General features: G+C 52.6%; 1 protein-coding gene across 3 annotated transcripts in view; it reads left to right on the top strand.

Annotated features, from left to right (window-relative positions):
* The first annotated feature begins 2,977 nt into the window (after positions 1-2,977).
* Positions 2,978-26,820, top strand: part of ARHGEF18 (Rho/Rac guanine nucleotide exchange factor 18) — a 48,569-nt gene continuing 24,726 nt past the window's right edge. For 2 of the 3 annotated variants that reach the window (XM_050321378.1, XM_050321379.1), the window contains exons 1-2: positions 20,665-20,752; positions 26,490-26,557. Coding sequence is in view for 1 of the 3 variants with exons in the window: in XM_050321380.1 (XP_050177337.1) it covers positions 2,978-3,053; positions 7,813-7,949; positions 8,658-9,157; positions 10,989-11,199; positions 11,812-11,926; positions 12,576-12,633; positions 12,846-12,890; positions 13,170-13,250; positions 13,595-13,700; positions 14,222-14,396; positions 26,490-26,557 (1,572 nt within the window). In the remaining 2 variants the exon portion in view is untranslated. Of the gene's footprint in view, positions 3,054-7,812; positions 7,950-8,657; positions 9,158-10,988; positions 11,200-11,811; positions 11,927-12,575; positions 12,634-12,845; positions 12,891-13,169; positions 13,251-13,594; positions 13,701-14,221; positions 14,397-20,664; positions 20,753-26,489; positions 26,558-26,820 lie in introns of those variants that run through there. The other variant, XM_050321380.1, reaches the window with a different exon arrangement.

The raw sequence follows: 26,820 nt of genomic DNA on the forward strand, positions 1-26,820 counted from the left end.
TTTCTCCTGATGCCCAGCCTCAACCTCCCTGGCACAGCTGGAGGCTGTTCCCTCTCCTCCTGTCCCTGTTCCCTGGGAGCAGAGCCTGACCCCCCCCCGGCTCCCCCCTCCTGTCAGGGAGTTGCAGAGCCAGAAGGTCCCCCCTGAGCCTCCTTTTCTCCAGCCTGAGCCCCTCCAGCTCCCTCAGCTGCTCCTGGTTCTCCAATGCAAAATTAAGCAAAGCCACAAAGCTTGAACTTGCTGTCCTGGGAGCTTTGCTGCCTGCTGGGCTCTCTAAGATGCCATGGGGAGGCTGCTGAGGCTCAGCCACCCCTCCTGCCCTTATCCCTCATCCCTCTTCCAGGCTGCCTGCACAGCTCAGCTTTGGCAACCCCCATACTGTGTCAGACACGTGGCAGGAGGAAAAGAGCTTGTCCTCATTTGAGCCGAGGACAACTCACCATCCCATCAGCTGGAGCAGCTGCCTGGTGTTTGGGATCAGCCCTGATCTCTGATGCTAATCGAGCTCTTGTGGACTTCAGAGAAATTAAACCTTAATTCCTCTTTGCTCTTGTGGTTTCCTGGAGCACGGGGTAATTGCTATTCTAAGTGCTGCCAAAGCTGCGGTCTCTGAGTAATTGGAGTGTGAGTGGATCTTGTTCTGATTAGGGCTTGGCTTGGGGCTCTGGGATGAGCAGCATGTGTGCATCAGCCACGGGGCTCCTTGGGAAGGAGGGAATGGCTGTGTGGACAAACCTGAGCCTGAACCAAGGGCAGGGCCATCACCCCCCTGGCCCTGGAGCTGAAGTCCCTGTCTCTCACTGCCTGGATGAACATGGCCAGCACAGGCATTGCCGTGCTTTGCTATCGCTTCATCCTGTGCGGGACTGAGACCTGCTGGCCTTGGGGTCTCTGCTGCAGCCCAAGGTCCCACCACGGCAGCCAAGACAAGGGACTCGTTCACAGGAGCTCTGGGAGGCTCAGATGGTGCAGGGAGCCCCTGGGCTGGGCTGGGTGTGCCGGGTTCTCGTGGCACACACACACACACAGAGTGGTTTTTCTCTGAAGGCAACAGGAAGCAGTTGTGGCAATAGCTGTTCCTTCGCAGCCATTGCGAGCTCAGCAGCTCCCAGGGCCTCTGCTGGGTTTCTGGGGGTTCACAACCCCGCTGGGGACTGTGCTGGAGACTCTGCTGGACCCTCCCGGAGCCCAGGCCCTCGGGAGGGTGGGAGGGATTGCTGGGGCAGCGCTGGGGCCGCTGCTGTGGGAAAGGCAGCAGGGGAGAGGTGGGTTTGTTTGTGCCGTCGGAAAGGGGAAGCGGTGAGGGGGTTGAGCCAACAGCCCTCGTGAGCAAACCACCCTCATGGCCGCTGCTCCCTCCCCAAGGCTCCGCTCCTCGCTGTGCTGGAGAAGAAGCTGCGGGGGCTGCGGGATCCAGACGTGCACAGGGAACCCACCCCAGGGACTCCTCCAGCCCTCAGGGTAAGTCGCTCCCCGCACATGTGGCTCCGTGCCACAACAGCGGGGTTGTCACTCATCATCCTCAAGGCCTTGTGAGGAAGCAGCTTGTCCTGAAGCCAAAAGTGCCAGTGCTGGGTTTTGTGCAGCCTCCCCCCCTGCACGGGCTGGAGGGCACGGCGTGGGCTGGGAGTCTGAGCTCACGGGGAGCTTCGCTCTGCTGGGAGCGAAGAGAGGAGACGAGGTCGGGGTTTAACCCCCAGTGCATCCCCATGGTTGATTCTGGGGCAGTTCTGGGCTGGCTGAGCACCCCTCGGGTGCTGCTCTTGGCTCCTGATGCTGCTGTGCCACAGCTGAAGGTTTGCAAAGACGCCCTGGCACTGCCCACAGCTGGGTTTTGGGCTGGGCACAAGAGGGGTCCGTGCCTGGGAGCCCCAAATTCCACTCCAAACTGCCCACTCCAGGGCACCCACGTTACTGGGGAGATGGAAGCAGAGGGGATGTGGGGAGGGCTGTACTGATGGCACTTTGGGCTTTGTGGCCAGGTGAGGGGAATGGTTTTTGCCACCTGCCTTTGCACAACACCAGCCCAGCCCGGGCTCCAAGCCAGGAGGTGCCTGTGGTTGTTCCCAAACTGGCTGGGCTCTGCTCAGTGAGGCCACAAGTGTCAGGTAAACAACACGGAGGAGGTTTGGTCTGGCCAGAGAGCCCAGCAGCTTCACTGGGGTAAAACTTGGCTTCTTCAGCCTAATCGAGGGCTTGGGAGCAAACTTTGGAGCCAGTCTTGGCTGTGGGGGTGGTGCCAGTCAGGAGTAGTGGCCTTGGAGACCTTGTGGGGGGGGAATTCGGTCTCTTGGGGCAGTTTGGACTTGGCTGAGATTGCTCCCACCTGCCTGCCTGTGTGGGAGAGCTGAGGAGGGCTTGGAGAAAGGTCCGTGCCAGGGGATAGGGACTTGCTGCAAACTGCAGGAGGGTGCTGGTGTTGCAGAAGGACAGGGTTTCACGCGGTCCCTTGCAGGGGTTCTACCACAGCGCTTGAAACCAAGAACAAAGGCGCAAACGTCAAGCCTGTGGTCTTAACTCTCACTCTGCACTGAAGGTGGCTCTCACCCACGTGCCCCTTCAGGTTCTGCTCCTGCAGAGCAGCCTGGAAGGTGGTGATTTGCCATGCTGACAGCTGCCAGCCATGAACGGAGCAGGGAGGCTCTGGCAGAGGGGAAGGGGGTTGTGTTGCGCTCACAGCGTGTTTTCTGTGTCTGCCTGCAAGCCCCGGGCAGCGCTCGGGAGCTGTGCGTGTGTTCCGGGGCTGCCGATGCCCAGGTCGGGCCGTAGGAAGTCCCTGACCCGTCACACAGGTGGGAACGCCAGGGACCAGGAATTTCTCCCTGGCCGCAGCTTCCATCAGCTGATGCTTCTGACAAAACACTTGGCTCCTGCGCTCCCCCCTTGGCAGCCCCTGGGCTGCAGCGCTGCCTGAGAGCGCTCCGAGCTCCGCGCTGGCGTCTCCTGCTCGGGGCTGTTCCTTGCACGGGGCTCCCCAATGTCAGACTCGCTGCTCAACCACTCCTGGCCGTCGTTTTCCAAGCGCTGGAAGAAGAGATGGTCCTTTAAGCGAGGTAACGGCCCGGTGTGTGAGGAGAGCGGGCTGAGAGCGTGGTGGGAGCTGGGCTGCTGCGGGACAGGGGGACAGCCTGGGCTGAGCAGGTACCAAAAAGCACTGGGGTGCCCAAGCAGAGCTTGTTTTGGGGTGCTCCCCCTCCTCCCTGCAGGGGCTGCTTCCTAAGTGCTGGTTAATGCTTTTTGTTCCGCTTCATCTTCTCTTCAAGGCACATAAATGCCTTGGGGAGCTGGGGAATGGGTTAAATCTCAGCCCTCTGGTTTTGTATTAAGTTTGTTTCGTGGCTGGCAGTGAGCTGGAGGTCCTGGTTCTTGCAGACAGCTGTCTCTGCACGCTGCCTGCAGAGAGCTTGGGGTTTGAGCAGATGCTGGGGAAAGATTCCTCTGGTCTTCCAGCGAGGGCTGGCGAGCACAGCCAGAGCTGTGAGGTTTGGGTGGCCCTGGCTGGGCTTCCCAGTGTCCAGCAGCAGGGATGGGAAGTGACAGCAGTGGTGTGAACTGGCCTCATTCCTGCATGTGGTGCCATGACTTGGAAATAGGGAAGTGAGAGCCTTGACATTTGCAGTCCCAGAGGAGCTGGACACTGCTGGACACTGTTTGCCTGCAAGCACTGCTTCAGGCTGCTGATGTTGGGTGTCTTTACCTGTGGCATTAGAGCTCCTGGCACTCTTTCTCCTCCATTATTCCTCCACCCCTCCCATTTCTCTTCTGACTTGGATGTGCAGGAGACCAAGATCCGAACTGAACACTTGAAGGAATGTCAGGTCAGAGCAGGAGGAAGGGTCATGCAGGCTCTGATGTGTGATGAGCCCCAAGCTCCAGCTGGACACCCCCCTCCAGCCTCCCCAGTGCTGGGGTGGGTGGTTATGTGCTCACTGGGAAGGCTCAGGTGGGCTGATTTCTCTGACAAATGAATCAGCCTTGTGGTGCTCTCAAGCACTGACTGCTTTGGAGAGGACCTGGGTGGAATCAGCTCCTCTCAGCATGCGCTTTCAGAGCAGTTTGTCCCGATGGGTCCTGTGCTGTGGGCACAAAACACTGGGGTCTCACTCAGGAGGGAATCAGAGGGGCTGCAAATCCCCCTCAGCCCTGCCAAGACCTTTCAGCTGAGAGTGAGCAGAAAACAGTGCTGGCTCCCTGCTCCTCTGCCCTCTGTGCCCACCAGCCAGGCCCCAGGCAGGGTGATAAGGCAGCAGCTCCCTGTGCAGTGTGTTACACTGTGGGACAGTTTATCCTCCCCCTGGCTGGGCTGCAGGAGCCAATCCCCACCACTGCCAACGCAATGAGGGGCCCAGACCAGGCCAGGGACTGCCCCTCAGACCATTTTGGCACAGGGAGTTCAGCACTTGCTTTCCTGAGGTTCTTCCCTATAGCTCTGGACATCCTCCAGCACAGGCAGCTGGTGCAGGGCCAGCAGGGCAGGGGCCAGGGGGAGATGGAATCCCTTTTTTGTCTTGTCCGTGATGCTCCCTGTGCTTTCCCAACAGTCTCTATCCTGGCTGCTGGGAAATGCCCAGACATTCTTGTCTTTCCTTCCTCCTGGGATCGTTTCACGCAGCAGAACTGCCCAGTGCCTTTGTCCCAAGGCATTTGGTGTGGCCTTTCCCTGCTGGGAAGGCAGGCAGTGTTTGATGTTGGAGGATGTGACTGGCGTGGTGAGAGCTCCCGTCCCTTCTTCCTCTGACGTGGTCCCTGCCAGAGCCAGCCTGGCTCCAGGGTCACTTGGGGTCCTGTAGCATCCTGCACCGAGCTGGGGGCAGGTGAGGACAGGACCCTGCTGGCAGAGATCCCTCCAGTGCTGGCTGCTCTGGTGCTGTCACCTGCTGGGACACTCGTGGGTGCATCTCCAGTGACCAGCCCGTCCGAGGGAAAGCAGCAGAGGTGGTTGTAGGAGGGAGGGTTTGACTGTAGGTCTGAGTTGGAATTATTAAAGTCTCTGTTGGGTTCCCAGTGGCCTTGCACAGAGTCACAGCCAGGAGAGCTCATCCAGCTGATCCCACTGTGCCCACAGCATCAGAACTCCCGGGACTGCCCCAGACTGGCACATGCACTGGGCACCTGTCACTGCTTCCTTCCTCCCCACCCAGCAGCCCAGAGCCCTCATGTTTCACCCGTGGGAAGCTCTGGCAAAGTGCAGGTACCATCCCAGCCCAGCTTCCTCCCCAGCTCTGCCCTGGGAATTCCTCTGAGGAGGCTTCTCCCTTCAGCTATAACCTTTTATGGTTCCTGGCCAGAGGCGAGTTAAGCAACTGCAATACCTAATCTGCTTAATGTTCTCCTAAAGCAAACAGCATTTGTTCTTGAAAGTGTCATTTTGTCATCCCATCTCCAGCTTCAGCTGAGGGAAGGTGACTGCTGCTGTCTGCCAGTGCCTGGGGGGCCGAGATTCCCCATCCCCTTATCAGCATGCTGGACGTGGATCCTTCCAAACAGGCCTGAGTGCACAGTCCAAGAGACTCAAGGGGCTCCAGAGTTTGCCACACTTGCTGATACTGGCTGACCACCTTGATGGTGGATGTAGGGATGTTCACAGCCCCCCAAACCTGCATCCCTCCTGTGCGTGCCCCACGCCGCTCCTTCCTTGCTCGTCATCCCCCAACCCTCCATCACCCCCTTGCCCCCACCACAGCTCAGCTCTGCTCCTGGTGCCAGCCCAGCATCAACTGGCTGAGGCTGAGATGTGGGAGCCCTGGAATTGCTGTGGCTGGTGCTCACACATTGCCTAAAATGGTGTCCCCATGGCTGCATCCCTGCACCGCGTGCCTCTGCCTCACGGCCACCACCGCCCGAGCTGATTTATCGCCTGCTGAACCGGCTGTCTGAAGCTGAGGAGGAGGATTTAAGTCCTTTGGTGGGTCTGGAGGGGCTCTGCTGACTGCAGCCCATGCCTTTGGCCGAATCCTGAGCCCTGCGTGGCACAGGCGGAGCACAGGGAATATTTTCCAGGCCCCCGAGGAGCTGACTCTGTTCCAGGGATCTACTTTGGAGCCTCGGGCGGGCCCAGGGTGGCCTTGGCGGGACGGCTGGACCTGGAATGGGAGGAAAAAACTCTTTGTTTTAGCTAAACCTGTGGGCCAGTGCTCTGGCCTCTGTCAGGCCACAGTCCTTGTCAGCTCCAGCAGCCAAATTCCTGCTGCCTCCTGGGGCTTTGCTGCTCTGCCCGTGGGTAGTTCACTCCTGAAGGGATGGAGAGAACAAGGAATCTCCTTTTCCTTCCTTCTTTTGACTTGTATGAGGGTCCTGGTCCCCCTGGAACCTTCCCCACCTCCTGGTTGCTTCCCTTGGGTCCGTTCTTCCTTATCCTTCATCCCAGCCTGTTTGGGTACTTCAGTGGCTTTTACTGCCAACTGACACTTTTAGGTGCTGTTTCTTACAAGCTCATGCCAAAACCTGTGCTGGTTTAAAGGTGCATTGACCTCAAAAAGCTGATTTTTCGTTACAAGCTGAATCCAGATGAATTCAAGGAAAGCAAAAGGTGACGTTCAGTAGCTCACTAAACTCCTGCCATTTGCAGATGCAGCTCAGGGACACCCTGGACAAGATTCTGTTTATTCATTAAAAATGTCTTGTGAAGGAAATTTTACAACCTTGCTAGAAAGCCTGTTTCAAATTTTCCCTGTTCTTACAGCTCAGAAGGCCCTTAATTAAAATAGTGCCTTCACAGAGTGTTTTCTTTCTGTATTATTTATAGTCCCTCACTTGAAATCACCACAGACATTTAAACACACCAAACACCCCTTAAAACAGAAAATCTGGCATCTGCAGTGTGCAGTGGGATCCAAGGAACAAACAGCCCAGCTATCCCTCACGTTTGCTGCCTTTTTTCAGTTGGCACCACGCAATTCCTGGCTGAATTGTGGAGCTTTATAACCCCCAGCAGGATGCAAGATTTCCAAGAGTGTGTTTCTTAACAATGTCTTCCTCACTTTCATGTTTTTATACTTGGCTTTCCTGGTGTGTGAGGGGTTTCTAGCAGTTTCCTGCTGTTTTTTTCCTACTGGATAGATATGGCCACTGACAGTCTCTTGCTGTTGTTCTCTGCATCTTCAGAGGTCCACCATGGTTCTTCAGCCTGTCTGTGTATCCCAAAGGAACAAAAAGACCTCTGTGAGTCATGCAGTGGTTTAGAGGTTGTGGCTGAGGTTCACAGTGTGTCTGGTTCTGTAGGAATGGGCCTCACTCAGCTGGAAGATCTGTTGTCCCATGAAACACATCCAGCCCATGGCTTTGCTTCTCAGTGAGGTACCAGGTGGTGAGCACACACTCAGGTTCACACTCCTGGGAAGGGAAAATCCCAGGGAGTGAGCTGTGCTCCCACTGGTGCTCTGCACATTCAGTGCTGCCTGGAGTCAATAATGTGCTTCCAATCTGCCTCCCAGAGGCATCCTTTGTTCCTTAAGGATGAACAGAAAATCTCTGACAGTATTTTTATCCCTAGATTTCTGCTTCCAAGGTCCGTAATATCAACAACAGCCATCAAAATGTGCTGGAGCCTTCTTTTCCTGTGGAAGTGGCCTCTGCAGCACGGGACATCCTACATGGGTCTGACTGGGACGGTGCAAGCCTGGTGTCTGTCCTTGCACATGGTGCAGCTCAAGGGATGAGATTTCTGCTGTCAGGGAATCCCTGCACCAGGATCAAAGCTGCTGTGGTCCAGAGATTGCCTGGCACTGCCTGTCTTTAAGGGGCAAGGAAGCAGATGATTTTCCATCTCTCCCAGCTGTCTGGTTACCTGCTGTGACCTTCTCTGTCTTGCAGGGTCTGACTGCAAGCCATGTTTACGGGAATTCACTGATCACCGCGCTCCTGCTTTGGAGTATCCCACCCCCAAAAGCTTCCTCCCATCCCTGATTGCTGAGGATGACTCCTCCTGCACCAGCATGGCTGAAGAGAAGGCAAGTGTCCTCTTTCCTTCTGCTGTTCCACGAGGCAGGAGCCAGGCTCAGCAAGCTGGCTGGTCAGCTCCACATCCAGAGTAAGAATGGGGGAAAGGGGTGATCCAGACTGTCAGGGAATACAAGGTTATCATAGAACCACAGAATCAGCCAGGTTGGAAAGGACCTCATCCACCAGGCGGGTCACCTGGTCATAAAATGAGATCAGGTTGGTCAGACAGGACCTGCCCTTCCTAACCCCGTGCTGGCTGGCTCTGATCCCTTGTCCATCCTGTAGGTGCTGTGTTATTGCACTCAGGATGATCTGCTCCATAGCCTTGCCAGGCACTGAGGTCAGGCTGACAGGCCTGGAGTTTCTCAGGTCCTCCTTCCAGCATTTTTTGTGGATTGGTGTGACGTTCACCAACTTCCAATTACCTGGGACCCCCCCAGTGAGCCAGGGCTGTTGGGAAATGATGGAGAGCGGCTTCTGTTGCTGGGAAAAATCATCCCTGAGTGCTTTGTATTGGTGTTGGGGGGGAATAAGGCACAGAGGGACCCAGAGGTGGTGAGGCTGGGGCAGGTCTGGCTTTGAGGGACAGTAGGAGAGGGCTGCTGTTAGAAAGTCTGGTTTGAGAAACACATCTGCAAGTCTGGCCCTGCTCTGCACCCTGAGTTCTGCATGGATCACTGCAAGGCTCTCAGGTGGGATTTGTGCTGCCTTTGCAGGAGGACTCCTCTTCCACAGAGCTGGATGTGCCAGCAGCAGACCTGCACAGCAGCACGGAGGATCTCCTCTCAGACTCCGCTCTCCACGGCACTGAGTATTACAAAGACCTGGGGCTCCTGAGCCTGCCCGTTGCCAAAACAGCTCCAGAGACGGCACCACAGCCAGAAGAAGGACCCCAGGCCGTGCCTGCTGTTTGCTTATTGGAAGAGAGACCAGGAACTCTGAGCAAGCTGTCCGTGGATGTTGCTTTCTCCAAGCCCGTTTCCTGCGTGATGCGTTACGGCCAGGCCGACTGCCGCTTTCTCCACAAAGGCCACGTGTGCCCCTGTGCAGCAGGGCCAGGAGATGGGACCAGCACCCCTGAGCGTCCTGCAGAGGCAGACAAGGAGCTGGACCTGCAGGAGGCCCAGGATTCCTTCCCCACGCTGGTGAGATCCATGTCCACATCTCGGAGGCACAGCTGGGAGAGCCCTTTGTCACCCGTGGGCTGCAAGCGCAGGTACAGCGGGGCCGTGAGAGATCTTTGATGTGCACAGGGCAAGTGACGGTGTGTGAGGCTGGGGCCGCTGCTGGGTGGTCTCCCTCACTTGTCAGCATCTGCCAGAGCAGCTGGACGCCCACTGCTCACGTTGGGTGTGATGTGGAGGAGCAGATGCCAGAGCAGCAAGAGGATTTAGTGTCTCTTTGGCAGTAGGAAGGTCCTTGAGGCCGGGATGAGGATCTCTCATCTGGAGAGAACTCATTTCTGTCTGGAGGTGACCTTAAACAGCATCAGCTGCCCCGATGACCTCCATCCTCTGGCTCAAAGGGAATTTTTCCCATCACAGAGAGATTAAGAGAGCTCTGTCAAATCCTTTTTCTTCTTGTCTGTGAGTTGGCTTGGTGAGGTCTGTGCCTGCAATCACCATGAGGGAACAGCCTGGAGTTGTGTCAGGCGAGGTTGAGGTTGGATATTAGAAAAAGGTTCTTCCCCCAGAGGGTGGTTGGCACTGAACAGGCTCCTCAGGGCAGTGGGCACAGCCCCAAGGCTGCCAGAGCTCCAGGAGTGTTTGGATGATCCTCTGGGGCACAGGGTGTGACTCCTGAGGTGTCCTGTGCAGGGCTGAGGATTGGACTGGATGATCCTCGTGGGTCCCTTCCAACTCAGCATGTTCTGTGATTCTGTGTCCTCCAGCCCTCTGCCCTCCACGTGGCTGCAGAGGAGGATGTGTTTTGTAGCAGGATGCTGAGCTCTGGGAGCAGAGTCAGTCCTGGCATTCCTGCCATCCTCTGCTCCTGCCACATGAATGCCTTCACCTCCAGGTTCCTACAGGAATGCTTTCCCTGCTGACAAATGTATTGATCTCCCAGCTGACTGGGATTTAGGTGCAAGCCAGCAAGGACTATTTTTATCTCTCCTCCTTATATGGTACCCTAAAATTATCTCAGCCTGAAATCTTGGCAGTTCCTTATCAAGCTCAGGCTTTGGTTCTCAAGTCCTATTGTTGCCCCATGTGCCGTGGCTCATTGACAGTTTATGCTGGAACAGGCACAGGAGGAACAGCAGCCTGGAGCAGCTGTGCCAGGGACATGTTCTGTCCCCTCGCTGGGTGATGAAGGACAGATGAGCACGGGGCCAGGGAAGGGGAATATGCCCCACTGTTCCCTAAGCAAACACTCCCTGAAGCCTGCCTGTGGCAGCAGGAATGAGGTGACAGTGATCTGCAGACAGAACCCATGAAGAGACTAAGATTTTCCACTCAGCTCTATCCGTGGTTTTGCTCCCGTGCTGTTGGCACTGCAACAGCACTCAGTGTGCAGGACATTGTGGGGCTCTGGGGGAGCTGGTCCACCCCTCATTTCCCAGAAAATAATTTCTTTTTGCTTCCACGAAGCTGGGCCCTGGTGGGAGCAGGATTTACGACATGCTGCCGCAGTGGTGATGCGATAAAACAGCATCATCTGCCACTTCTAAATGCCCAGAGGGACTTCTCTGGCGGGGCAGCTGACAGGGCAGGCAGGCCAGGCTGCAGCCTGGGTGGCTGCACAGTCTCAGGGGTTGCTAAGAGATGAGTGTGAGCCATCCAGCACCAAACATCCTGGGTGACCAAGGAGCTGAGGGACTCGCTGATGGCAGCCAGAGGAGCTGTTTTGAACAGGCTCAGGACTTGATGTCCAGGCTGACGCTTCCTGGCATTTCCTTTTCCAGTGTGCCTGCTGGGGTGAGCCTCCTTGTCCCAGCTGCACGAGCTCTTTAGGACCACCCACCCAAGGCCACTGCAGGGGCTGTGCCATGCCTGGCACACTGGGACAGGTCTGCTAAACTGGCTTCTTCCTCCCTCCCTGCTCAGGTTCAGCCTGGATGTCACAGAGATGGGCAGCGACCCCGAGCAGGAGGATGTGGAGAAGAGGAGCCAGCCCTGCCCGCAGCCTCACGTGTCCCTTGAGCTGCCCAAAGCGGGGCTGGGAGCCTGGAGCAGCAGCAGGGCTGGCACAGTGATCAAAGTGGAGATAGAGCCGCTGCTCCCCAAGCTCACGGTGGGCCTCGGCCTGCAGGAGGTGGTGAGTGGGGAGGGCTGTGCAGGGAGAGCTGGGGGGGCAGAAGGGGCAGCTGCAGGCTGGGCTCTGTCAGTGCCAGCATCAAAGCAGGTATGCCAGGAGGTCTGCAGGGATCTCAGCAAGGATGGACCTTCTGTGCTCCAGGACAAACTGCCCCATCTTGCAGGAGAAAGGCCCTGGGAGGTGGCAGCACAGCTGAGCTGAAGCACAGCCCTCTTTTCCCATATATCTGGCTGGAATTTCCCTTAATGCAGCCTGTGCCTGGTGCCTCTTTTCCTGTCACTGTGCACCTGTAAGAAGAGTCTGGCTCCATCTACTCTATGTCAGTGAGTTGAAGGCAGGAGTGTCACTCCCCTTCTTTGGACTCAGTGAATATTAAAAGGACAATTGCTACATGTTCTAAAAAGTGAGAAATGCCTAAGAAGGTTTCAGCCTCAAGTGTCACTTGCTCCAGCCTCCCTGGAGCCCAGACCTGAGGCCAGCAAACAGCTGGGCCTAATGTGTCCTGCATCATAACCCTGACAAAACAGGAGGCAAGGGGTGAGGAATGAGCTGTGATGGAGCCTCCCTTGGTGCACAAACCACCAAAGATGTCCATGATTTTTACTTTTCCAGAAATGTGTCGGCAGTGGGAAGAGACTGAGGTCCAAGTCTGTCCCAGCAGCCTGTGAGACCGCTGCCTCCCCTCAGATACCTCTCAGCTTCAACACTTCTCTTGCAGTTGTGGAAGGTTGGTACAGGCTATATCTACGGCATTAAATGAGTGCAAGGGGTGATTGAGAAGATAAAAAGCTGGAGCTGTAAACTCTGCAAGGCTGGACATCCCCTGCTTACCCTTCCATGTGGTCCCAGGAGCTGCAGAAAGACAGAGCCAAGCTGACTTTGAGTCTGGCCCTGGCCAACAGTGCAGTCTCAGCCCAGACATGCCTGTCCCCAGTGACACAATGTCACACGAGCTCTCTGTGGCAGTGTGTTGGTCACTCCCTACCCACACAAGGCCCACATGTGAGGATTGGTCCAGAGATAAATGTAGAGACTTAACAGCACAGCCTGGGAAGTGGAGGGGAAACTGGATGTCACGTGGAGGGTCTCTGGGGTGGGATCAGCTCCAACCCCTGGGCTGCAAAGCAGGATCCTCAGTAGTTACTTTAACACAGACTGGAGAGGGGAGGGGTAACACAGAAAATGATGTAGCCCTCACCTCACCCACAGGAATGCAGAGCAGCTTCTTCCTCCCTGACTGCTCCCAGCATTTCTTCCTCCTCATTAAAGGCAGAGTGGGAGCCCAGCAAGATGAACAGGGTCCAGTTGTGTATCTTGCAATGTGGTGTTCTACAAAGGTAAACCAGGTTCCCTGCTGAGAGCATTTTGTGTTCCAGGTGTTGAGCCCCCTGCTCTGGAGGTGCTGGAGAAGGACCACGTGTCCCCAGACCATGTGTAGGTATTGTCAGTCCTGGCTGTTCGGAGAGAAAGGAGATTCTTGGGTGTATCTGAGTTACTGGGGATGCAACAGCAACGGAGATCCCACTCCATGCTGGGGCACAGCTGAGTAGCTGCTCTTAAACCAGCACTTGAGGCTTTGTGGGGTGCAGGATGCCTGTGCAAGGATTTTCTAATCCCTCCCTTTTCTCTTGCCCTGTCCCTGGTAGCTTAAATGTCCAGAAGGTTCTTCAGGAGCTGAAACATTACCATGGGTAAGTGTGTGTGGGAGAGGGACGTGGGTGGGGATGTCACAGGATCCCTCTGGCAAAGGCCACTCAGTTCCTTGAGGGGCAAACCCCCAGGGTACCAGAATCACTGATTCCTTCCAGTGAAACTATGGCAGGATTGCAAGGAGAAGGGACATTTCACGTGCCTCTTCTGTAACTCTAAAGGTGTTCCTGCCCCAACCTCCAAAGACGAGACTTTGTGCTGACCCAGAAGTTGTGCTCTTGTGTTCTTTGCTGTGTGTCTGATGCTTTTTCCCTGCCCAGGGCAAAGCAGAGAGCTTGTGTGCAAGAAGGCAGCGACTCTTCCCAGCAGAACATCACTTGGTTTGAGTTCCTGTCTAACGAGTAAGTGACACAGAGGGAAACCCACACACTTCATGTTCCCAGAGCAGATTGATTTCGAGCCCCCCTCCATCTAAGCTCTACTGCCCTGCTAATCCTGAGTGCAGAACACTGGTATTGCAGGGGTTCAGCCAGGATCACTGAATAGCACCACAGGCACAGACAGAACTTTTGAAAGTTCAGCTCCTTTTTTGCAAGTGCCTCATTAATGAATGGCATGGCTGACGCCAAACCAGATCCTCCAGGAGATGGAAAGGGATTCTAGAGTAATGACCTTCATCAGTGATCTCCCTGAGCTGGGCTTGGCCAGTGGACTTCCCCTTCATTAAGATTTTGTTTTATTTCAGAAATGAGGAGAGTGGGAAGAGCGATAAAGCAGAGAAAGGCACGAAGGTGATGCGACGCCTGAGCTCCCTGCGGAGCCGAGTCACCGGGTCCTGGCAGAAGGATAAGGTGAGGGAGACATGCTGAATTTCTGGAAGGAATTGTGAAATTCTTCAAGTAGAAAAGGGGATCTCACCCCAGAAAGCAGTCAGCTGGATTGCTTTTGGGTGGCTGAGGCCTCTATCTCGGTCAGCAGATGCACTGTGCCCCCTAACACAGTGCACAGGAGGGAAGGATCCCCAGCTTCCATCCCACCCTTCTCCAGGGCACCTTCTAAATGCTCCTGTGCTGCCTCAGTTGTCCAGAGCAAGAGGATTGCCTTGGCTGGGTGACTGCCTAGATCACCCTCTGTGGCAGGGAGGAGCCTGCAGAGACACAGCCAAGTGCTGCGTCCTGCCCTTTGTCACACCTCGACTGGACCTACACTAGGGAGAGTCCTAGTTCAAACCTAGTTCAAACCTTTGGGAAAAGCAACTGCCATCCCACTGTACCTGAACCCCCCTGCTTCCTGCACACTCCTCTGTAGGAGCAGGGAAAGGAATGTTGTCAGTGCAAGGCCTGTGACGAGCTGTGTTCTTCTCTCCTTCCAGGGTAAGAACAAAGAGCAGCCAAAGGAGAGAGAGAAGGAGAAAGACACAAAGGAGCCAAAAGAGAGGTGGAAAGAGATCAATGGGCACCAGCTTGTGCCAGGGGTTTTCTCCAGTTGCACCAGCTGCTCACTGTGTGCCAAACCTCTTTTGAATAAAAGTGGTCTGCAGTGCCTGAGTGAGTATGGCTGTCACTGCCTGGCTCTGCCTCAGCCTCTGCTCCCACCTACCCTTCAGCCCAGCCCAGCTTGGCCTCTCACCCACCTAAACCACCCTCCTAAACCTCACCCAAACCAGCCTCCTAAACCTCACCTAAACCAACCTCCTAAACCTCACCCAAACCAACCTCCTAAACCTCACCCAAACCAGCCTCCTGGACTGCTTTACTTCTCTGCCTGGCTTGGCTCTACCTCACCACCCTGCTTGGCCTGGCTTGGTTGTTTCTCCAAAGAGTCTAAACAGTCTCTAAATCCTGCCTGTCAGTAGTTTACCCTCATTTTCTTTGGTCACTTGACCATTTCCTGCCCCTTTTCCCCAAGGAGGGTTCTAGGTCAGCTTCTTCACTAATTTTCTGTTTCTGCTTTGCCTGAGCAAATGTCCCAACTGCCTGAGTGCAGCTGGATCTTTCAGGCTGCTTTTCACAGTTGCAGTGATGTTTCAGCCCAGCATCTGCCCTGTGCATGGGCACAGGGATTTCTAGAGCATCCAAAACTTTATTAACAGACACAAAGTCAAATGGTGCCTCCCAGGAGCTGCATGGGTGAGACTGTTGCTTTTTCACCTCTGAGTAGTGCCCGTGTGCGTGGACCTCTGTGCTCCCACTGCATCCACTGTGACATGGCTTTGGCTGACAAACCCTGTCCCTCCTCTTTGGGGCAGGTACCCAGGGCACTGAAGAACACTTTAAAAGGGATTGTCTGTGGGCAGAGGAAATGTTCTGGAATTGAAAGAATTGCTCTCTTTCTCCACCCTGCACCCTCAAGCAATGCTCAGTCTCCAGTGAGGGTTTCTCAGAGGCTCTTAAGGTCAGTAAAACCTTCCTGGGGCATAAGAGGACTGGCTGACCTTGGACATGTGTAGTGAGAATGTGGATATTTAGAGAGAACCTAAATATCATGAGAGGAGGCAGAGTTATGCCTTGTCATTCCTGTCTGAGGAACCTCCTCTGTTTGCAGTCCTGCAAAAATACCTTCATCTGAGAGGATACCAGACAGTCCCAGTGCACCAAGAGCTTGGAGCATTGCTCCAAGGATGGCCTTGGGAGTGCTGAGGTCATTGTTAGTGTGAGTGATTCTCCTCTGGACAACTGCTATGAAGATCTGTGGTCTGCAGTTGGAGGTAGTTGTGGAAATAGGAGTGTGGCTCAGCATATTTTTATCCATCGTAAATGTGCAGGGATAGGACAGGAGTTATTGTAACTTTTACCTTGTTTCTCAGCCCTCCCATGAGGAACCTGTGTTCTCTCTTGCTAACATTCAGAAGAAAATGTCCAAGGTGGCTGATGCACTGGTTTGTGTTTGGGACTCTGTGGCACCTCCTTTGGCTCTCAGCTGCCCAGGGATGTGCTGCCCAGGATAACGTGGGCAGCAGGGCAGCAGAGCTTGTTTTATTGTGTTCCCTTTGCTTGAACTGAGGCTGAATCGGGCAGGGCTTGCAGATGTGCATTAAATTAATGGCCTGTCTGTGGTGAGATGTGGACTAGGGCTTGTCGTGTGACAGCTGTTGGGCTGACAGGGCCTATATTTGGATGATGCTGGGCTGGAACCTTTGTGAGCTGCCTCTGAGCTGGTAGCTGCTATCAGCAGCTCCCATTATTGCAGCTCAGAGCCGTGTGTGGTCTCCTGAGTAGTCCCTGATGGAGCTCTGGGGCCACCAGGAAGCTGGAGCAGCAGGCCTACTTTTCACAAGTGTGAGCTGCTCTGTCAGGGCTCGGTCTGAGCTGTAGTTGCTGCCAGGATCTGAGGGGATTTGGCTGCTGCTCTTGTTTTCTCATCATGAACTCACATTTCACCATCTCTATGCCCTGGCCCCTGGCCAGCCCTTGGTCCATCACTGGTCAGGTGCTGCTGTTGATGTTGTGTCCATGGTATTTTTAACTGCAGCACCACCACGTGCTACGAGGCAAAATGGGCTCGTGGAAAACACAGGAAAAGATGGTGGTTAAAGAAAGGCAGGGAGAGGAAGGATGGGGGAATGATTAGGAAGCCTGAGATGTTCCACTGTCTCATAGGCACAAAAAATCTGGTGGCTGTGAAGAACTAGAGAAGTGAGAGCACTCCTTATTAGAGACAGTAGCAGCAGGAGGAATTCGGCTTTTAGTTCAGAACAAAGACCCTTTGCTCTGCTAGAAACATGCCTGTGAGCTGTGAAGAAGGCAGGCAGCCCAGGTAGCCTGGTAGGTGGTATCTTGTTTCCCTGTCTCATCTGATTCCTGCCATCTGTCCTTACATCCCATGATACAGAGTATCCCAGGGCTGGAGGGAAGGAGGCTGTGCTGTGTGTCCAGAGTATGGACACAGGAGAGTCTCTGCAGCTCACAGATGTGCTGTGAGGAGCCTGGCAGGGATGAAAACCAAAGAGGAATGGTTGCAGTCGCTGGGATCTCGATAACAGTGGCCACCCAAGCTCTGCCATTACGCAAATTTTGAGCTGAGAGCCTCCGGGTTTATTGTTCACCTGGAAATGAGAAAGCTCCTTTTGAGCCTCTGCTGTCAAGGGTGGAGAAGGTTTTGTGCCTAAATTAATCCTCTCTTATAAACATGCTTCCAGAGTTTATGCAACAAGAGTTAGATGAGTCCCAGGGAAGCCCTGACAGGAGGAGAGCTCTCCAAGCAGGCTGTGCCATGGAGGCAAGCCAGGGATACGCTGTGGAATACAGATGGAAAGGAGGATTGCTTCCCTCCTAATGACTTGAGCACTGGGGCAGAGGTGGGTCTTCCACATCTTCTTTAGTTGACAGTCACATCTCTGTTACATTATAGGAAAGGCAGAGCCTGGGCCCCATAGCGGGGTCAGATCAAAATCCTCCTCAAAAGGAAACCTGTAGCTGCAACCAGAGTTTGTTGGGCTTCAGACAAACTCCTCTTCTTTAAGAGAAGGTGCTCGATTTAATCAATCTTCCTGAACAACACAGGCTGTGCTGGACTGTCCTAGGCTGACCCTTGCTGGCTGCTTCAGTGCACTGGCTGATCTCTAACAGATTGCTGTAACAACTGGTTGCCAGGACTTATTTAAGGCGTGTTGTGAAAGAGGTTTGGAGACCCATTTCCTTCCTCACAATGGGTGAGAGGACATGGGGCTGTGGAGTTTGTCAGGCAAAACATCCTCCATCCATGGCCAAGGAGAGGACAGAATAGCTTTTGGTTTGGACTTGAAATTTGGTGTGAAATTCGCCTCTCACTTGGCACTTGTGCTTGCACAGTTTTGTTTTCTGGATTCCCAATAAACTAATATGGGAAGATAGTTATGGCTTATAAAAAGCAGGAATTACTTGATTTTTCTATCCTGAAATTTCTGCTCATAAGCCCACACAGAGTCCTGAGAAATCTGAAAAGCAGCAGACAGCCTGGAACTCTGCATTTCTGGAGAGAGACACGGGCGCCAAAAACCTTCTATTTTTGGGGGAAAAAGGAGGTTTGGCTGCTGTAACATGATGACAGTGATAAATGGACTGGGAGTCCCACTTGGAATAAATGATTACTAACAGAATTCCAAACAAATAGAGGCTAAACCAGAGCGGCTGCGTCAAGCTGTGGGTTAAGGTGGTTACGAGCCAACAGAGAAGGATCTGAAGCAAATGTGAAAGCAGCTGCAGCGCTGGTTGCAGAGGAAACACTGACTGAGCTATGACTGTGCTGACACAGAGCTGGTTCACCCAACTCGAGAGGTTTTAGAAAAGGAAACCAAAGTACATCCTATTCTCAGTGCTTCTCCTTTTCTGCTTTTCACTTTCTTTTTGTATCTGGGCAGTACTTGCCTTCGTTTGGAGCATCTCCAAGAGCTGCCCCTTCCATTCCCTGATAAAACCTCAGGCTCTTGTACACTCGGGCTGATAAATACATAAGGCTGCAGAACAGTTTTCTACGTCTAACACACTCAGCAAGAAACCTTTCATTGTTACAGAATTACACAGGATTAGAGAGCTGGTGCTCTTCTCCTCTTTGCAATCCAAACCTTAGCTCTAAGCCATGGAGTTTTTGAGCTGGCTGCTGTGCCAGGTTTTGCACTGATTTTGTGGCGATGCCCTGAGGCAGCTGCACGAGCACATCACGTCCTCCCCGTGACAGCTGCAGTTGGGCAATCTGCAATGCTTTGCTTTTACATTACAGCGAAGCACAAAGTTTGAAGTGCCTAAGGATGAATTAGTCACCAAGTGACAGCCAGCTGTTTACCCCCAAACTGCTTTATTTAATGGTTATGTCCCTTATAGTGCTGACAGGCCTCAAGAAACAACTGGGACCTCATTGTACTCAGTCCTGTGGAGAAGCAGCACAAAAGGGAACATTTTGGAAAGGCTTGCAATTATGAGATGAAGAGATAAATAAAATCAATTAAACAGGTGGCAGTGTGGAAACCAGAGACCATATTGGTCCCATGGCAGTAGTTCAGCACATTTCAAGCCTGAGCTGTGACAGGTTCTTCTAGAGCAGCACAGGAAAGCTGCAGGGTGGACTTTGAGAGGGAAGTTTGTTTTGCAGTCGTATATGCTGTGTTTTCAAGCTCAACAGGCAACTCTGATATGTGCAATTTAAAATATGACAAACTTTTGATCAGTACTGTAAATCTTCTGAGTGAAACTGGGAGGTAAGGTTGGATCGTGAGCTCTTCCCAGTTTTTCTCCCTGCACCGAGTGCTTCAGCAGCCCGGTGCTAATACATCAAATCATATTGGTGTCAGGGAAAAGGTGGCTTTTCCAGCAAGCAGTTTGGTTCTACAAGTCAGTGCATGGATCTGCTGGTAGTGAAGATAATTCCCCTTTGCTCTCACCATTTATCTGCGCAAGGGTCGCTGGCAAAGGCCTGGGCAGGCACTTGCTCTTGAGGGCAGATAGGGAAGCCAGCACCTGCCAACCCACCGGGCACCCCAGCCTTGCCTTGGTAAGGGTGTCCATAAACACTTCAGTACGTTGGGATGGCAAATCCCACCAGGCTTTTAATATCGAATTACGTATTCCAAGTGCCAGGCTGCGTGCTGTGCGCACATGAAGTACCACGTTAAAGCTGTCACTGGGGATGCCACATCCCAGCTGTTATGGGGCCTCTTTAGTTTTTAGGGATGTTGGGGGAGAACCTTGCGCCATCCCTGAGGAAAAAGCGCGGGCTGTGGGCGGTCATGCCCTCCCTGAGGGGAACTCATGGGCCAAGGGGAGCTGTTTGCCCTCCCTGAGGGAAAGCGTGGGCTAAGGGTGGTTGTGCCCTCCCTGAGGGGCAGATGCGGGCTGAGGGACACACACTGTGTGCCCTCCCAGAAGGAAAGCGCAGGGTATGGGTGGTCGTGTGCCCTCCACGAGGGAAAAGTGCGGGCTGGGCGTACCCTCCGTGAGGGGAACGAGCAGGTTATGGGTGGGCGTGAGTCCTCCCAGAGGAAAAAGCATGAGCTCAGGGTGGTCGTGTGCCCTCCGTGAGGGAAGCCGCAGCCTAAGAGGGCTGTAAGCCCTCCCTGAGGCAAAGAAGTGGGGTTGGTGTGCTTATGCTTTTTCCTTGAGGAGAAATCGGGGGCACCGTGTGCCCTTCCTCAGGGAATGTGCAGGCTAAGGGCGGCTGCGGGCCCTCCACGAGTGGAGAAAACACGGGCTGCGGGTGGCCGTGCCCTTCCTTAGGGCATCATGCAGGGTACGCGCGGCCGTGCACTCACTCACTCCCTGCTGGTCGGCAGCAGCCGCGTGTGCCCTCCGTGAGGGGAAAGCGTGGGCTAAGAGGACCGTGTGCCCTCCGTGAGGGGAAAGCTTGGGATAAGAGGACCGCGTGCCCTCCCTGAAAGAAAACGAGAGCCATGGGTCACCCTGCCCACCCCGAGCGGCAGGCGCGGGCTGTGGCGGCTGCGCCCTCCTCGAGGGACAGGCGCTGGTCGGCGGTGGCCGTGTGCCCTTCCTGAGGGACAACGCGGTCTGGGGAGGGTCTGTGTGCTCTCCTTGAGGGAAAACGCGGTCTGGGGAGGGTCTGTGTGCTCTCCCTGGGGGAAAACGCGGTCTGGGAAGGGTCTGTGTGCTCTCCCTGGGGGAAAACGCGGTCTGGGAAGGGTCTGTGTGCTCTCCCTGGGGGCAGAACGCGGGCTGTGAGTGCCCCGTGCTCTGAGGGGAGAACTCGGGCTGTGAGTGCCCCGTGCTCTGAGGGGAGAACTCGGGCTGTGAGACACCGCTCGCTCTCCCCTCAGGGGCCGGGACCCTCGGCGGCCTCTCCGGCCGCGCAGGCGCACCCTCAGCCTCTCCCTCAGCCTCACATCCCGCTTTCCCTTCCGGGACACGGCGGCGTTTCCTGTTGCTGTGGCGGCGGCTCCCGGGACCGAGAGGGGACCGGCGGCTCCCCGGGGAGTCCGGTAAGAAGAGACCGGGCTGTGTCCGTTGCGCCCGCCGGCCTCGGCCCCCCCCGGCTCCCCCCGGCTCCCCCCGGCCTCCCGCGGCCACCGGCACCCCTCCCCGGGCCCGCTTCACCCGCCCGCCCCCGGTCGCTGTGCGGGCAGCGCGGCCCCCCCGGGGGCTGAGGGGGCCCGGCGGCACAGGGGGGATGGATCTGGAGTTGGGATCCGGTGGATCGTCCCTTTGTGACAGTCCCTTAGGGTTATCCAGCCGTCCCGACCTTTGCAGCTCAGGGTTTCAGCTGCGGGGCGGAAGATCCAGTGTGTTTACGTTACAAAGCTCTTTTAGGGGCTAAAGGAGGAGCGAAACGCTTGGCTGTGCGTTGTTAGGGAGGCGAGGGCCTGGTGTGAAGTTGGGTCCCTTTTCTGCCGCGGTTTTAGTCCGAGCATCCTTGCGGTCGTTAAATCCTGCACCTCGTCCTCTGGGTGCTTACACACACTGCAGGTGCTGGGGTGCCTTCAGAAGTCTGGAGTGTACATGAAAAACCCTTAAACGTGTTCGGAAAAGAAACGGTGAAATCTTCTCCTTGTCCACAGTTGCAACGACTGACCCGTTTTAAATATTCCCCAGCCCTGGCACCTTGGGGAGAGGAGCGGGAGATGGTATCAGCTTAGCTCGGGCGTGCTGGAAAGGAACCCCCGGCAGGAGGAGGTCAGGGCGGTGATGGATTTTGGAGGAGGCGGTGGGAAACAGGGAGTGATTTGAACAAACAACTTTCTGAATGTTTCTTGTGCTATATCCGGTGTTGCCGCTGTAATGAATAAGCGTAATTTCTGAATATTGTTTGAAGATTTTGCGTGTCACCTACGTAAAACCAAGAGGAGAAACAGCTCAGTTCCTTCTCACTCCCCTTTTTGGGCAGTTCTGGAGGTGCCTTTTCTAATTGGCACTTTTTGTTTAAATTTATGAAATTAGAAGTGGCAGTTCGTCTTTGACATGGTAATAAAAAAAAGGAAACACGGCTCTCAAACAGGAGCCATCGGTCATTGTGTGTTGTAGTTCCACCTCCTGTTTACCTATGAAATATTTTAAATACCTTTTATGATTGTCATAGTTGCTGCTTCAGTTCTGTAGCGTTCCTGTACAATGGGGGAAGGGTTCAGCGTGAGAGAATTAAGTTGGGACTTCTCTTTCTTTAGGATAATATGCAAATTTTAGTTGGCGTTGTTTGCAAAACAGAAACATCGGTTGTTTATGTGTTTTTGTAAAGAAAGCCCCTTGGACACCAGAACCTGCAGTGTTGGGAATAACACAACCCCTCTCCCCGATTTGTTTTGCTGATATTTTGACAATAAAACCAGATACAGCAAGAAAGTAATTATAGGTTGTTTTGGAGACAAAGAGGAATGCTCTAAGAGGGAGGCTGAAACTTGATAATTTAGTGCTGTTGCTCTCTGGTGTGGAGTGTCTCTGTTTCAGAATGTGAAGTATCTCATCTCCCTGCACCCTTCCAGTTTTTGGTTTCTGCCTCTGCCTAATTAAGCAGGTGAGAAGACGAGTAAACACTGGCCCCCAGAGCCACTGGGACAAAGTTAAATCTGCTCCGAGTTCCTAAAGATACCTGACCTGGATTTACCCAGCACAGAAACTTCCTTGTGTTCCACCGAGGCTCCTCCTCTTTCCTGACGGGATCTCTCACAAAGTCCTCCTGCTTCTTCTGGAATGCTGGAGTGGTTCAAAATGTTTCTGTCTTGTGTATCTCTGGATATGAAAATCAGATTTTGTATTCTGGATTAATCATTGACGTGCAGGTTGTTTCCTTTGTCAGTTGAAGAGGGAGGAGTTCCTTATGTGATGTCAGGGTGAGGAAAGAGGGAAAAGGTTCTCTTTGATCCCTGAAGCACTGGACACTTGAAAACAGGAAAATTATTAATTTCACAAGGAAGCTCTTTTGTCCTTGGCTCTCTTCTGCTGCTTGGATTTAATAGGTGGTGAATAGCATTAAAATAGTGCTTGAACTGCTTTTATCATTGGAATGTTACAAGGTGTCCCTGCCTGAACTTACACTGCATTTAAGTGGTTTTTTTTTAATCTGTCATTTACAAAACACACTAAAAAAATTCCTTGAGGAAAAAAAAAATCAGTAGTTCAGTTTTAGATTAATCACAGTGTTTTTGTGTGTTAGTTGTTTGCAAATGGCCTTTTAAGAGTTATTTTATTGGGCAGTACTGTTCCAGACCAAAGGTCAGGGTCATAGTGCTCTTAATGTCTGGTGAGTCATAGATTTGTCCTGGAATCCAGTTCTGGGAGATATTTATAGGACATTGCCAGTGTCTGATCCCCTGGAAGGTATTCCAGCTGGGGAAGAAAATGCATTTGCCTGCTCCTTTCCAGCCTGATTTGATGCCTTCTCACATACTGTGAGGGAGGTGATGTTTTGGGTGTTATTATGTCTTGTCCCATAAAATACTCCTAAACTGTCAATTAGTCACTGTGAGCCTTTGGGAAAGCACCTCATTAATAAGGGAAGGTTTTTAGTTATTCCAGTTATTAAATTCATTATTCTCAATGGTGACCAGGATCTTTTATGGTGTTTATGAGCCTTTTACTCTGAAATATTTTGTTGCTGGTTGAGGCTGCTGTTTCAGTCGCTCTGTCATTAGGTCATCGCTGGCACTGGCCCCTGCAAAATACTCCAGAGGGAGTGACAATCCCTGCAGTAAGCAGATCTGGAATAATGGGATGCTCCCAAAATTCTCAGCCTCAATTCCAAAGCTGTTGATTAAAGCCCAGCTGTAACCACAGTGGGTTTGCTCAGCTCCCACCCTCTGGGGAGGTGTCAGTGGCTCTTGTACCTTTAGCTCCAGGAGTGGTGCTGTTCCCAGCCAGCTGAGGTGACCCAAATCCTTGGATCCTGTCGGTGTGTTGGCTCTTTCCCTGGTGTTCTCAGCACTGGCCAAAGCTGTGGCCCTTCTGTCATCCTGCAGAGAACCTGCTTTTCCTTGCCAAACAGATCTTCCTGCAGCTCCAGGGAGTGATGGAGGGAGAAGGCAGGGAAGAGCCTGGCTGCAGTGCTCTGAGTTTTTATCTCTGCCTTTCTCAGGAATGCCTCCTGTGCCTCTCCAGTTTGGGAAGAGCTTGCCAAAAGAGCTCTCCATTTAATTTTTGTACGATCCCAAATTCTTGACCTGGGTAAGAATTGCCAGTCACTGATGGGACGTGCAATAAATACTGTTCTTTGTCAGTTTTGAGTTCCCTGATGCTGCTTTTCTTTGGATGGCAGGAGAGGGTAGAGTTTTGTTATTTCCATGCACCTGTAACAACCCTTCACATCTTTAAACATCAGCCTCCAAGTGTGTGGGTTCCTGCCACTCCTTCACTGTCCCTCATTCTTCCCTTCACTGTTCCTTGAGCCGTGCAGTTCTCTGGTACCCTGTTCAGAGAGACTGAATAAGAATGCAGAGTAATAAGAATAAAGAATATAGAGATCTTAAATGCAGGAAAAAAGAAACCACATTCACTAGTACTGAAAAGCTTGTTCTAATATTGAATTGGGGTGTCCTTCCTTCAGCAGTGGCTGCAGAAGTGTGTGGAACAGGGGAAGGTGGAGCACATCTTATAAAGTGAAATGTGCTGATAAAACAGCCTGATTCTTCTGTCAGGTTTCAAAATTGTGGGCAAAAATAATGCCCCTTGGAAATGGTGGAGTAAATGCATTTCAGATAACCTCGTGGATCATCCAGTCCTTGGATTCAGCTGCAGTTTGCTGGGGCTTCTCTGTAGTGTTTTCCTGTTTTCTAGTATGTTCTGTCCTGTTGTGTAAAGAATCTTCCTGCAGCACAGGAAAGTCATGCACAGCACTATTAGATATGTCAGCTGATGAAGTGAAAAATACCTGCTGAGAGGGCTGTAAGTTGTTACCTTTAACTGAGCGAGTGCATGGGTTTAAAATTGAAACCCGTTTTTAAGCGAGATCCCTTTTACAGTTACCTTAACGAGGTTCCCGAGCTTTTGAACTGGAATTGGTCCCACTGATCTTTGGCAGGAAAAGAATAACTGAATGTAATCACTGAAAACAGGTGAGTGTCAGCGAATATGAATGTCTAGTTTGATAAAATGCATAAAGATGACCATATTTCAGAATTCCAGATAAATGCAGTGGATTCCAGGACTGTGTGGGAAGGCAGTGGCTGTAGGAACACTCCCTCCAACAGTGCTCATGTTCTGCCCTGAAAGGAACCTGTCTGTGAGCAGGACTCTGATGTCATGGAGAATGTTCTCTGTTTCCCTTTGTGTGGTGTGGTGATTTTTGTTGTCCAGTTTGTTCCTTTGTCTCAAGAGAAAAGTGGTTTCCATTGTTAACTGCCTGTTTGTTATTGAGGCATGTCTTTTAACAAGCTCTTCATTTCCTGGTGAGAGGGGGAGGCCTTATCAGTGCTGAAATAACGACTATATTTGTTATTCTCTCCATGGTTTTAGCAAGTGAATAATTTGGATACATTTTTCTCATGCATTTGCAGAGGCACTTACATTGGAAATTAAATGAAGGACCTTTTGGTTTGGGGTGTGGGGTGTGGTAGTGGTCGGAATATCCCAAATAAGAGAGAAGTTGTGGGAGGTGATTGTTCTTGTGGCATTTTTTTGTGAGCAGAACTGGACGCTTTATTTCCCACACTCGAGGAAGTTGCATAACATGTCAGCGCCTTGCAGGTCTGTGCACTCAGTCTTTTCTCTCAGTCCTTGTTTTTATATCTTTATTAATTTATTTCTGTTGAAGTGTTTTGGCCCTGTTCTCAGACTCTCTGTGAAATTATGGAGAACACAAGTGAGCATTTCTCTGGGTGTGCCTTCAAGCAGATCCCCAGTCCTGGCGCCAGGCAGGGGGTATGGTTCTGAAGAGACCTTTCATAGTTTTTCCTCTGTGCTTTAAACATAAACATGCTTTTCCACGGCAGATGTGGTGTTCATCTTCCCAGTTTTGTTCAGTTTTTAACAGGCATGCCTGAAATATATGGGATGTCCTCTACTTAGTTGCTGCATCCTGATTTGTTTTTCATGAGGGATCTTGATTATTAGATGGGCTGAAAGACCATGGAAAATATTTGACACCACCAATTGCCATTCTGTTTTGTCAAGCAGTAGTTACCATAAGGGGAAAAAAAGAAGTTGGATTTTACTGGACTATTAATGGGTTTATGGCTTTTGGGTGAGAGGGCTGCTGTGGTTCCTGAATCTGGGAGCGGTTCCTTTGTGGAGCTGAAGAGGGGTAATGCTGAGGTGCTGGTAATGCTCTGGTGCTGGCAGTGCTCTGACGATTCTGAGGTGTGTTTGGATCTTTAATTTACTCAAGCTGCCTCAGCCCCCAGCAATACTCCGTGCAGAAAGGCAGCTATTCCTGTGGAGCCAAAGAAATTGCTGCCCTCTTGAGTGGTGTCGGTTTTGACTGGAGAGACAGGGGCAAATCAGCTTTGCAAAGCTGAGGAAGGCTGTGCTCTGAGTGCAGGTCAGGAGAGAGCTGCTCCTGCATTCCAGAGTGGCTCCTTGTGCCTCCATGTGTGACTGTCAGTGATCCTGAGTCTTCCTGAAAAAACTCGAGTATTTGGTGTAAAATCAAGACCACAGCAAGGATGCTTGCCAAAACACCTGAGCTTACTCTGCATCTCTTTCAAAACTGAAATCCATTATGTGTCACCTCTCCTTTCCCTCGGTGGGAATGACGAGGATAATTAAGACTTGTTTTGTCTGTGTGTGTTTCAGATTGTGCAGTGAATGTCCATAAGAACTGCAGGAACTTGCTGGCTGAATGCAGCAGCATCAGACCCAAGGTGGGCTTTAACATTTGTTCTTCTTCTATAATGACAAGCTTCTTAAGTAAGTTTAATTTATGTGAGTGGTTTAGTTTACACCAGTACAGAATCTTGCCCTACATCTTCAACACATCGAGTAGTTATTAACTTGTCATTATAGTAATTAATGCTAATGTATGGAGGGGAAATAAAGTGAAACATTTTATTGCTGTAGTGAAAATGACTTACCCTGTGCCTCAGAACTGTGACTAACCCTTATGAGGATGCTCAAACCCATCACT

The sequence above is a fragment of the Myiozetetes cayanensis genome, unplaced genomic scaffold, assembly GCF_022539395.1.
Source record: "Myiozetetes cayanensis isolate MyiCay16 unplaced genomic scaffold, myiCay2020 scf26, whole genome shotgun sequence".
Classification (NCBI taxonomy): Eukaryota; Metazoa; Chordata; class Aves; order Passeriformes; family Tyrannidae; genus Myiozetetes; species Myiozetetes cayanensis.